This window comes from Molossus molossus, unplaced genomic scaffold (assembly GCF_014108415.1).
Source record: "Molossus molossus isolate mMolMol1 unplaced genomic scaffold, mMolMol1.p scaffold_m16_p_10, whole genome shotgun sequence".
Taxonomy (NCBI): Eukaryota; Metazoa; Chordata; class Mammalia; order Chiroptera; family Molossidae; genus Molossus; species Molossus molossus.
Window position 1 is genome coordinate 106,106,801 of NW_023425345.1, and position 13,512 is coordinate 106,120,312.

The window sequence follows — 13,512 nt, forward strand, 5'->3', positions numbered from 1 at the left end:
GAGAAACTTCCATTGGGTGCCTCTTGCATGCACCCTGACCGGGGGTTGAACCCACAACCTGGGTATGCACCCTGACTGAGAATTAAACCAACAACCTCTCTCTCTCTTTTAAATGTTTTTATTGATTTCTTAGAGAGGAAGGAAGAGAGAGATAGGTCCTGGGAATTGAACTGGGACCTCAGCCCATGGGACAACACTCATTCCACTGAGCCACCTGGCCAGGATCTTTACCAACTTTATTTTTCAAAGAATAGTTTATTGATTTTTTTGAGAGAGAGGAAGGGAGAAGAGAGAAACATTGATGTGAGAGTGCAGCATTCATTGGCTACCTCCAGCATGTCCCATCCAATGTTTTTGTTATTGTTATTAATCCTCACCCAAGGATATTTTTTCCATTGATTTGTTTTAGAGAGAGAGAGTGGAACAGAGAAGAGAGAGAGAAACATCAATGTGAGAGGGACACATTGATTGGGTGCCTCCCACACACACCCCAGCCAATTCCAGGGATTGAATCTGCAACCCAGGTTCATGCCCTCATCCATTGACTGCCTCCTGCATGCCCCCTCCTGGAGATCGAGCCTACAATCGGGGCATGTGCCCTGGCCGAGAATATTTTTACATTTATCTTCAAACACAGTGGGAGGAAGAGAGAGAGAGAAACATCGACGTGAGAGAGAGAGACATCAACTGGTTGCTTCCCGCATGGCCCCAACCAGGGCCAGGGATGAACCTCAACCGATGTACATGCCTTTCGCCAAAATCAAAACTGTCACAAGACTCTTTGGTCCGCGGGTGGACGCTCCAACAGCTGAGCCAAATCGGCCAGAGCGAAAAGTTTGTCTTAAAAGGGGTATGAGCCCAGCTGATGTGGCTCAGTGGATTGAGCATTGTCCCATGCACCAAGAGGTCACTGGTTCGATTCCTGGTCAGGGCACATGCCCAGGTTGCGGGCTCAGTCCCCAGTATGGGGTGTGCAGGAGGCGGTCCATTGATGTTTCTTTCTCCCCGTCTTTCCTCTCTAAAAAAAATCAATAAAAATATATTTAAAATAAATGAAAAGGGAATGAAAGTAATTGACTCATTCTGTAAGGTGGAATAAACTAATTTAAGTCTGGTTTAAGAAGTGCCACATTGCCCTGGCCAGTTTGACTCAGTGGTTAGAGCATTGACCTGTGGACTGAAGGGTTGCAGGTTTGATCCCTGGCCCTAGTTGGGGTTGTGTAGGAGGCAATCAGTTGATTGTCTCTCTCACATCGATGTTTCTCTGTTTCTCTCCCTCCCTTCTACTCTATCTAAAAATCAAAGGAAAGCCCTGGCCGGTTTGGCTCAGCGGTTAGAGCGTCGGCCTGTGGTCCTGAGAGACCCGGGTTCGGTTCCCGCCAAGGGCACGTACCTCGGTTGCAGTTTATCCCCCGCCCTGGTCGGTTGTGTGGGTGGCAGCCACTCGATGTGTCCCTTTCACATCGATGTTTCTCTCTCTCTCTCTGTTCCTCTCTCTCCCTCCCACTCTACCTGAACAAAAAATGGAAAAATGTCCTCGGGTGAGGATAAAAAAAAAAAAAAAAATCAAAGGAAAGCCCTGGCCAGTTTGGCTCAGCAGTTAGAGTGTCGTCCCGTGGACCAAAGAGTCGTGAATTCAATTCCGGTCAAGGGCACGTACCTCAGTTGCAATTGGTCCCTGGTTCTGGTCGGGGTCATGTGAGAGGCAACCAGTTGATGTGTCTCTCTCACATCGATATGTCTCTCTCTCTCTCTCTCCCTCTCTCCCACTGTATCTGAAGATAAATAGAAAAAAATATCCTCGGGTGAGGATTAAACAATAAATAAAAAGCAATGGAAAAATATATCTTTGGGTGAAGATTAACAACAACAACAACAAAAAAGTGCCACATTTGTAAAGGTAAAAACAAAACCTTAAAAACAAAATATTAGGAGAGAGATGACAGATCTAGGAGATGCCTCTCATTTATCATTCTTACACGATACTGCATTGGTCAGTAATAATACACTGAATTGGTTTGTGTATGTTAACATTACAGTTTAGTCTTTTTCTTCTCTTAAAACGAATATTTTTCATAAGAATCTTTTCTTTTGCCCTGGCCGGTTTGGCTCAGCGGTTAGAGCGTCCGCCTGCGGTCCGGAGAGACCCGGGTTCGGTTCCCGATAAGGGCATGTACCTCAGTTGCAGTTTGTCCCCGGCCCTGGTTGGTCGTGCGGGTGGCGGCCACTCGATGTGTCCCTTTCACATCGATGTTTCCCTCTCTCTCTTCCTCTCTCTCCCTCCCACACTGTCTGTACAAAAAATGGAAAAATGTCCTCGGATGAGGATTAAAAAAAAAAAAAAAACCTCTAAATTTAGGACCTATCCAGTTATGTGCTCCAGGAAAGAATATCCTGTAGTGATTTGACCTTTTTTCTTTTTAAAAATTTTTGGTGTTTTTTTTGTTTTTTGTTTAATCCTCGCCTGAGGATAGTTTTTCATTGATATTTAGAGAGTGGAAGGAAGGAGGAGGAGGTGGTGGAGAGGGAGAGAGCGAGACATCAATTGGTTGCCTCCCACAGGACCCCAACAGGGGCCAGGGATTGAACCTGCAATCCAGGTATGTGCCCTTGACCAGGAATTGAACCTGCAACCCTTCAGTCCTTGGGCCAATGCTGTCAGTTGAACCAAAAGGCCAGGGCTCTTTGACCTTTTACTTATTTTTTTATTATGTTTTTATTGGGGTTTTTTTTTTTTTTAGAGAGAGAAGGAAAGGGGAGAGAGAAACATTGATGTGAGAAACTTCCATCAGCTGCCTCCTGCAGGTTCCCTACTGGCCACTTTGACCTTTTAAAGTGGCTTATTCTCAGTAGCAGGTGTCTTAATCCCCTGAGCTTTTACAGCACAACTCTTGGTACTATTTATTAAATTAGATTTTCTTTTGCCCTGTCTTCAGCCTTTACCAGCACAGGCTTTGACCGGCACACTTCTCCAGTCTTCAGCCCTGCTAACCCAGAAAGCTCGGTAGAAGACTGCTTGGCTCATCTTGGAGAAAGAGTGTCCCAGGAACTGAAAGAGCCTCTACATAAGGCATTGCAAGTGCTCCTTAGCCAGTGAGTTACCATTGCTGAGTGGGACCTGCATCTCTGAGTTGTCTTCTGCATTGCTTATGCAGCACTGGCTTGGTTAAGACTTTATTTTACATGAGTGGTGTCACTTCTTTTATCACTTTACTTTTCTTCACTTTTTCTTCTCTTGTTTTCCCAAAGCAACTGTTTGTGTTTTGAGCAACAACTTTTGCATCAAAGAAGTGATTTAACTGTCCCAACATGGATTTGACCATTTGTATTTTCTCGTTGAGCTGTCAGGTGTCAGCAAGTGCTTTCACTGAGTTGTAATTACAAGCTGTTTTATTTGTCCTGACCACTTTTACTACCATTCTCTAGTGGCCAACACAAATATTATGACTAGCATTTTATGCTTTGTAATGTGAGGTTAACATTCCACCTGTATTTTAGGTATCCCTAGTGCTGCTGAACTTTGGGGTGGCACGTCTGCCCATGGAATTGTGCCACATTCTTGTCGTGGGAACTCCTCTCCTCACTTTGGCTCTGGCTGTGAAAGCTAAAGGCATGAGGCCCATAGTCAAAGTGTAGTAAAATAGGACCAGATCATTTATTATACATCTGAAAAATTTATTTCCCATAATTTTTTGCTGAGACTCACTAAGGAATTTGTATGAAATAGAAAAAAAGTATTTGTTTTAATGAAGATTGACAACTGTCTAAAACGGGATGACAACTGTTCTTTTGCTAAAAGGATCAAAATTCATATGCTAAATTACTGTTGTAGGAAGGTAATTCCTAACTTTCATGTAGGCAGAGTTTCTAGGTTACCATTTATTAGAAGGAAGCAGTGTGGGTTTAAGAAGAATTCAGTTTGTTTCTGCATATTCTGGTGACATGAGCAAAGGTAAAAACCCAAATTATACATGGGAAACAGTGAAATAAAAATCACATTTGGGTTTTCTTAACTTTATATATAGTAAAGTTTAAAAATAAATATGGAGAGGAAATAACATTATGGGTGTTGGGAAATAAAACTTAATAGGAAATGTGGATGTATAGTAGTGACTTTCAAAGTATTCTATGGAGCCTTCCTGGACCCCCTAGAGGTGAGGACAGGGTGAGTGGGTGGCGTTTGTTAGGGCCTCTCCATTACTCTTAAACTAGAACAGCTGTATTTTCATATATGTTATAGATTGATGTTTCATGTAAGATTTGAAGACATTTTGTTTGCCAAAACAAAGCTATTGGGACTGGGAGTAAAATAACTGAGATGTATAAGACAAAAAAATTCTATTTGCAATTTTTAAAAAATTGATTTTAAGGGAGAGAGATAGAAACATTGATTTGTTGCTCCACTTATTGATGCATTCATTGGTTGCTTCTTGTATGTGCTCTGACTGGAGATCAAACCCACAACCTTGGTGTATGGGGACAATGCTCTAACCAACTGAACTACTTGGCCAGGGCTCTGTTTCCAATTTTGATACAAACTATAGCTTTGAGCAAATCATTTCACTCTGTATCTCAATTTGTCCATCAGTTTTAACTTTACTGGGATATTTGAAGAACAGTATTATATAATTTTTTTAAAAGTATTATTTTTGGAGTCCTTTTCATAACATAAAAGAAAAATGCTATCTTCTCACTGCAAAGTAAGTGATATTTTGTTTTGTTATTAATATTTTTTTAGTTCTTACCCGAGAATATTTTCCTATTTATCTTCTGATAGAGAGGGAGAGAAAGCGAGAGAAAGAGAGAAACATCAGTGTGAGAGGGACACATTGACTAGTTGCCTCCCACGTGAACCCGACCAGGGCCGAGGGCAAACTGAAACCGAGAGGTACATGCCCTTGGCCGGAATCGAACTTGCAACTCCTTGGTCTGCAGTCCGAAGCTCTTTTATTGAGCCAAATCGGCCAGGGCCAAAGTAAGTGATATTTTTAAAAATCTTATCTTTGATGAATATTTATTTATTTCTCTCTTGACTCTGAATACTGATATAATTAATTTTGAAATTGATATCTCTGGTTGTTAGGTTCCTGAATAAATTTTTTTTCAATAATCTTTTTTTTTTCTTTTTGAGTATTGTGTTTATTTTCAATATTTTTCTTCTACTTAAAGATAAATATTTTTGCTGTTAAGATGCATGTTAAGATGTTTTTTTGCCCTGGCCAGTTTGGCTCAGCAGTTAGAGCGTTGACCTGCGAACCATAGTGTCCCAGGTTCAGTTCCCACGAAGGGCACATACCTCGGTTGCAGTTTGTCCCTGCCCCTGTTGGGGCCATGTGGGTAGCAACCAGTCAGTGTGTCTCTCTCACATTAATGTTTCTCTCTCTTTCCCCCCCTCTCCCTCGCGCTCTATCTGAAGATAAATGTAAAAATGTCCTCAGGTGAGGATTTAAAAAAAAAAGATGTTTTCTTTACATAATCTAAAGGATATCAGATGTAATTTTCAAATGGCAAATAGTAAAACAGAGATCTTTTAGTGTTAAAGGAATATTGAACACAACATATACCCCATTTTAGCAGTCACGAAGAAATGTTCTAGTAGATTTTAGCCAGTTTTGAAGAAATAAGTGCGATGATCAGAAATATATTTTTGAAAGTTATTAAGTACTGTTACTAGTACCTTAAAAATAACTATCTGATGATGAACTAGAATTATTATACAGGTTCATAGTACTATCTTTTAAGGTGGAAAATACCACCTTCTCCTCCAATTTTGTTAAAGTGGGAATGTAATCCCCATCTCTTCCTATGGAGGAAATTGTTTCAAAAGAGTCTCCCCATCCCCTATTTATTCCTTTCTCTGTTTTCAAGTAGCTATTTAGATAGGGCTGGTTTTTCATTTACACTTTTCTATGTATTAGATTTCCTTTGAATGTTTAATCTGCTGTTTATATGCATGTATGTGTGTACATATAATGTTTCAAATGATTTCATTCTGAAGGATGCTAAAGTATTTTAGCCTGATAAACAAACTACCAGTAAGATCTACTGTCACCCACAGCAGCATCAAACAGTTCAGGAAAGGAAGAGAAGGGACTGATATACGCAAGTAAAGTTTCAGGGAGAATATAGGGAGGTAGACTGTATAGTTTCTGCTGAAGGTCAGGTTTTACAAACACGTAGTATTTAGTCCAAGGCTTCTAAAAAGTACTGTTTATCCAGGTGGGAATATGACATCAGGAAGGTAGTTCATAACATCATTAAAAAAAAATTAAATTTATTGTGTTGACATTGGTTATATAACATTTTATTAACAAGGTCATCCTTGGTATCTCAGCATCACTGTAGTATTGATTTTATTTTGACTTTTATAAAAGAATGACACCTGTGTCATCAGAACCTTTATTGTGAAATATCTAGAACAGCACTGTCCAGTAGATATAATGCAAGTCACATGTGTATAATTTAAAAATTTTATCAACCACATAAAAATTAGATTAAATTATGTTTTGTTTATTTTCTTTATTGATTTTTAGAGAAAGATGAATGGAGAGGGAGAGAGAGAACATCAATTGGCTGCTTCCTGCATGCCCCCCACTGGGGATTTGGCCCACAATCTGGGCATGTACCGTGACCAGGAATCGAACTGGTGACCTCTTGGTGCATGGGTCAATGCTCAACCACTGAGCTACACCGGCCAGGCTAAATTATGGCTTTTAGTAATATATTTTATTTAACTTGATATATTCAAAATACAGTTTTAACATATACCCAGTATAACAACTTATTAATGAGATACTTTGCATTCTTTTTTCCATACTAAGTCTTTGAAATCCGGTGTGTATTACACTTTCAGCATATCACTAGCCACATCGCAAGTGCTTATTAGCCTCAAGTGGCATCTAGACATTATTATGGTATGTGTCAAAATCCTAAGTTAAAATAGAAACAGTGTGGCCTTTAGAGCCACATCTAATTGGGTGTAAATTCCTGCATTGCTACTTGCCAGCTATGTGGATTTGGGATGGTCCCTTAACTTTTCTGAGCTTCAGTTTCCTAATATGTAACATTATAATACGAAATGTGTAAAATATAAAAAATAAAACCTAGCAATTAGCAACCTGTAAGTGGTAGCTCTTACCAGTCTATTCACAGAAGAAATCAGAGACCAGAGTGGTCAGAGCAGAAAATACCTTTGGGATGAATTTTAAAGTAAGACTCCTCTCCTTCTTTTTATATATAGGTTAATGATTTTCCCACAAGAGGGGGGTACATCTCACTAAATCTATTATCCAAGCTATTGATACCATCATATGTTACTTGGTTACCAAGTATTTTTGTTGTTGTTATTGTTAATTTACACATGAAACCAGACTTAAATTATAGTACTTGAAGTCCCTCAGTAAATTATTGAATGAGCATTGTCATCTCTCAGTGATTTGAATTTTGGCATGACTAGAACACTCATGGAAGTAATCAGAAAGGCTTCTCTCTCTGCCCTCCAGGATTTTGTTGCAAGACACCAAGTTAATGAAAGAGCTCCATTCATTGGCCTTGTTTATTTCAACCTCTTACAGCCTCAATTTGAAAAGTCTTCCAGTGACTTGTCTTTTTAAATATTTTAGATTTTTTTGCCTTTAAAAAAATTAAAATTATGCTTTTAATTTTATTAATAAGATTTTTATTATTTGATCCCATATTAATAATCCAAGTGTTTATGTTTATCTGCAATACAGAAATCCTGTTGGATGACTTTCAAGCAATTTTAAAACATCTGTTATTATTACTTGTTATATTAACTGCTTCCCCAAACTGGTAACATGCTTCTTGGCCTATAGGGAAATTCTTGAAAAAAGTGCATACCAAATGTTAAAAGCCATATCTAATACAAAACAATATGTTGATAATCTTTGTTACTTTTGCAAAATCTTCATACAACATTAGTGTAGTGACTGTATATTTATTCATCTGGAAATTCAGAATTTTCCTACTTAGTGACACAGACTTTTAAAAAAAATTTCTGCAGGCCAGTGACATATCAGACATATCGGGAATGTACACTGGAGACCACAGTTCATACCAGCGGCTGGAATAAGGTATTAACAAAATTATCTTTTCTCTTACAAGATTTTAGTGTGTTAATGATAAAGTACGGGAGGAATTGCTAGCATCATATAAGAGAACACTGTTAAGAGCTCATTATTTAATGAATAAATTCAATTGTGTTAAGTGAATATTTTTTATTAAAGTGGTTTTTAGATTAATGCTGTAATGTCCGCTTGGCTCAAAAATATGTGTATCCTGTCATATGCCATTCTTTTTCCCCATCTAACCTTGACTTACCCTCATTTTCATAACTTTCTTCATTTCTCTGTGTTAGATATGACATTTACCTCCAGATTTTTATATGGTAACATGTGAGTGTGTCTTGGGGTGGGGAAAAGAATAAGGGCTTCCTTTTGAGAGACAGCTTCTTCTGTTTCTCTTAAATGAATAACACCATTTGTGTTTTATGATTTACAAAGTATCTCATGTCGCATCTCATTTGATCATCACAACTATCCTTTGCAGAAGGCAGAATGGATTTTATTAGATGTTATTTGTTTGTTTATTTAGATCAGGTGAATAATTAGAGAAAAAAGTTAGACTTGCCTAGGACCCTTACACTAGTAAATATTTGAATTAACACTAGAGCCAAGATCTTCTAACTCCAGCTTCAGTGCACCATACTGCTTATGCATTATCTTAGACTGTGTTATCTACACATCACTTTGAAGAGGCAGTCTAAAGGGATGTAATATAGCATGGCCCAGCTCAATATGAAGTATGGCCCTTACTGATGAAGTGCTAGGGGTGAAAATATTTGTAGAATTCTTTTTTTAAAAATCCTTACTTGAGGATATTTTTCCATTGATTTTTAAAATTTATTAATTTTTTTCATCTTCACCCAAGGATATTTTTCTATTTTATCTTTAGATAGAGTGGGAGGGAGGAAGGAGAGGGGGGGAGAAAGAGAGAGCGAAAAAGAAAGAGAGAGAGAAATATCAACGTGAGAGAGACACGTCAACTGGTTGCCTCCCGCATGAACTGCAACCAAGGTACGTGCCCTTGATTGGAATTGAACCTGCTACTCTTTTGTCTGTGGGCCAATGCTCTAACTGCTGAGCCAAACTGGCCAGGGCTCCATTGAGATATATATATATATATATATATATATATTTTTTTTAGATAGAGTGGGAGGGAGGGAGGTGGAGAGAGAGAGAGAAACATCCATGTGAGAGAGACACATTGATAAGTGGCCTTTTGTACAACCCCAATGGGCTGGAGATCAAACCTGCAACCGAGGTACGTGCCCTTGACCGGAAATTGAACTTGAGACTCTTTGGTCTGTGGGCCGACGCTCTAACCGCTGAGCAAAATTGGCCAGGGCTGTAGAATTATTTTTCAGATAACCCGTTTTACTGAGAATTGTTAGTACAGTCGTCCCCGCCACTTAGCGCTTTGTTCGCGGCTTCACTCTATCGCGTTTTTTTCAAATATATTCATTAAAAAGTTGATTGAGACAGTGAAAGTGATACAGCATGTGCTCGGTTGTCTGAGTCAATTATACACCCTTGTATTACAATTACAATTAAAATTACTGTACGTATGGACTGTAGGCCTATGTATTCGAGCACCCCAGGAATCCTTCAACAACTAGAGTCTGGACCATATTAATCGTGATAAACGAGGGACGACTGTAATATGAGTCAGACCATGTGACCTCACATACCTAATTGATGTATATTATCGTTACTTAATTCAGGCTTTGCAGGCATTACAGCATAATAATTAGCATCATAGGCTTGGTTATCGAACTTTGTTTCAGATATCAGCTTTACCAAGGACTGGATGCATGTCTTGGAACAGGTTAATTAAGCTTTCCAAATCTTAATTTTTGCATATGTGAAATGGAGATGATAATACTAACCTCATAAGTTTTATAAGAATTAATAACATAATATGTTAAATGCTTATTTAGCACATTGTCTGGCACCAGAGTAAGCACTCAGTAAACCATGGCTATTAAACACATGAGACCTTGTTCTGACATAGTCACAATTGTGGAGATTTACTGTGTTACTTGACTGTAAACAATTTGTTAAAATATCTGACTGTTTTATTTGCTTTCCTGGAATGAAAAAAAAAACACCTCTCTTATATGGACATTTGAAATAGATTTTGTAAATAAAAATGAGCTTGGTTTTATAAAATATATATTTTTTTAACTAGAAAATAATTTTTATTTTTATCTTTATTGTTGAAAGTATTACATATGTCTCCCATTATTCCCCCCATCGACCCCCTCCTCCATGCTCCCAACCACCTCCTGCATTCCCCACACTATTGTCTGTGTTTATTGGTTGTGCATGTACGCATATAAATTCTTTGGTTTATCTCTTCCCACAGTTATATTTCTTAGTATATCAAACAAATATTTAGTTACCTAATATTACTAGCCTTCTTTCCTTTTTTAAGAAAATTTTTTTTCTTTTTTTTTTTTTTTTATCCTCACCCGAGGACATTTTTCCATTTTTGTACAGACAGAGTGGGAGGGAGAGAGAGGAAGAGAGAGAGAGAGAAACATCGATGTGAAAGAGACACATGGAGTGGCTGCCACCCGCACGACCAACCAGGGCCGGGGACAAACTGCAACCAAGGTACATGCCCTTAGCGGGAACCGAACCCGGGTCTCTCCGGACCGCAGGCGGGCGCTCTAACCACTGAAGCAAACCGGCTAGGGCAAAAAAATTTTTTTTCTTTATTGATTTTTAGAGAGAGGAAGTGAGAGGGAGAGAGAGATAGAAACATCGATAAGAAAGAACATCGGTTGGCCGCCTCTTGCATGCCCCCCACTGGGGATCTGGCCCACATCCTGGGCATGTGCCCCGACCGGGAATCGAACTAGTGACCTCTTGGTGCATGCGTCGATGCTCAACCACTGAATCACACTGGCTAGGCCTTCTTTCCCTATTTTATATTCTCTTTCTGTTGCTCCTGTCTAGTGACTAATATAATTAATTCTTGTGTGTTCTACCCCCCCCCCAAATCCTGGAGTTATCTTAAAAAACCTGAATAAAACCCAGTCTTCACTATTTCTCTTCAGATGTCCATTTTTTTCCATTCCCTTTGTTTTAGTACCTCATCTGGACCAAGAGCTAACTGTTGATTTTAAAATCTGTAGCTTTGCTACCTCATAAAAATGAGGCATGACAATTAAAATATTTGTCTATACCATACAATAGTATATTATAAAATACATAATACTAATATATTCAAATAGTATTATATGAATAATACTTGCTCTGCTTAATCCAACATTACTCTCCTTCTCAGTCCTAGAACTGAAAAGAATCTGGCTTATGATAGGCAACTGGAATGTTCCTCCCAACCAAAATCAGGTTGGCTAATTTGAAGCTGTTAGCTCATATTTTACATTTTGCATGAATGTTTGTAAAATTCTGATATAACATTGTTATCTGAATTTGGCTGTCTGGTAGGTAAATTAGTTTCAAGGTAAATAAATGAGTCTCAAATGAAACAACCATCAGAGAGAAACACAAAGCATGTCAGGTTATGGGGCAAACTGAGTATCAGTGGTATAGGGATTGAAAAGTATTTTGGTCAAATACTCTTTAAATATATCAGAAGTGGAGGAACAAAGATGGTCACAAAACTGTATTAATACTATGATTTTTTAAAGTACATGTATTAATAATGTTGACTATATAGTGTATATACACCTATAAAAATAGTGAGATATGTGCCAAAATATTGAACAATACATAGTAGCTATCTCAGAATTATAGGTAATTTTGTTTTCTTTTTTCCTTCATTAGTATTTTTTTTACTATATACTTACCTGCTTATAGAAAAAAAGAAGAAAATGACCATCAAAAAGAAAAAATCAGCTGGAGTATAATGTATGATGTTCATAGTATAATAAATAGATATCAGAAAAATGAATGCAAAGATTAATAAATTATTTGCCTTGGTTAATTTTAGTGGAATATTAAATCACTAATCTTTTACATTTTTTTATCATTAAAACTTCAAGCATATATAGAAGCAAAGGGAAGAGTATAATAATCTCCATGTATCCATCATTCAGCTTCAACAATTATTACTATTTGGCTGGTCTTGTTTCACCTGCCCCCACCCAATACACACACACATTCTTCCCACTCTCCCATAGATTATTTTGAAGTAGACTGCAGACATATTATTTTATTTATAACTACATTAGTATTATTTCCAAGAATAATGTATTCCTTTTTAGCAACTGATAATATCATTGTTATGTATCAAATATTAACAGTAATTCTAATATCACATTATCCATTTACTATTCAAATTTATAAAGGTATTTTTAAAGCTGATTTGTTTGAAAAGGATCCAAAAAAGGTCCATGCATTACATTGGGTTGATATGTCTCTTAAGTCTTTCTTTTTTCTTTATTTTCTGACACCTTTATTGAGATATAATTTATTACAATAGAATTTACCATTTAAAGCATGCAATTCAGTGGTTTTTTTAGAATAGTCACAGAATTATGTACCATCATCACAATCAATTTTTGAAAAAGTTTATTACCTCAGAAAGGAACTCCATATATATATATATATATATATATATTTTTTTTTTTTCCCCCCTTGGGTTAATCCTCACCTGAGGATATTTTTTCCACTTATTTTTAGAGAGAGTGGAAGGGATGGAGGGAGGGGGAAAGAGAAAGAAACATCCATGTGAGAGAGACACATCGATTGGTTGCCTCCCACATGCATCCCGCCTGGGGCCAGGGATAGAACCTACAACCCAGGTATGTGCCCTTGACTGGGAATCAAACCTGCAGTCCTTCGGAGCCGGGCCTACACTCTAAATCCTGAGTCACACTGGCCAGGGCAGGAACTCCATATCCTTTCTTTTTCTTTATTGATATTAGAGACAGAGAGCAAGGGAGAGGGAGAGAGAGATAGAAACATCGATGAGAGAGAACATCGACTGGACGCCTCCTGCACGCGCCCCACTGGGGATCAGATCCACAACCTGCTCATGTACCCTGACTGGGAATCGAACTGGTGACCTCTTGGTGCATGGGTCGATGTTCAACCACTGAGCCACACTGGCTGCAAAATATATTTTAAAAATTATTATTTAATGAGTTTTAGATAGAGGAAGGTAAAGAGAGAGAGAGAAACATTGATTTATTGTTCTGCTTATGCATAGATTCATTGGTTGGTTCTCCTTTTTTTTAATCCTCATTTAAGGATATTTTTCTATTTATCTTTAGATAGAGTGGAAGGGAGGGAGAGAGAGATAAACATTGACGTGAGAGGGACACATCTACTGGTTGCCTCCCACATGACCGCAACAAGGGCCAGGGACCAAACCACAACCGAGGTATGTGTCCTTGACCAGAATCAAACCCGCGATGCTTTGGTCCGCAGACCGATGCTCTTAACTGCTGAGCCAAAT

The 13,512-nt window shown here is 38.1% G+C and overlaps 1 protein-coding gene across 23 annotated transcripts in view; it reads left to right on the forward strand.

Moving 5' to 3' along the window:
- Window positions 1-13,512, forward strand: part of BCL2L13 (BCL2 like 13) — a 147,696-nt gene that overhangs the window by 50,708 nt on the left and 83,476 nt on the right. For 14 of the 23 annotated variants that reach the window (XR_004958415.1, XR_004958414.1, XM_036253133.1 and 11 more), the window contains 2 exons: window positions 2,937-3,093; window positions 8,024-8,093. Coding sequence is in view for 14 of the 23 variants with exons in the window: in XM_036253129.1 (XP_036109022.1) it covers window positions 2,937-3,093; window positions 8,024-8,093 (227 nt within the window). In the remaining 9 variants the exon portion in view is untranslated. Of the gene's footprint in view, window positions 1-2,936; window positions 3,094-8,000; window positions 8,094-11,373; window positions 11,439-13,512 lie in introns of those variants that run through there. The other 9 variants (XR_004958416.1, XR_004958417.1, XM_036253130.1 and 6 more) reach the window with 6 other exon arrangements.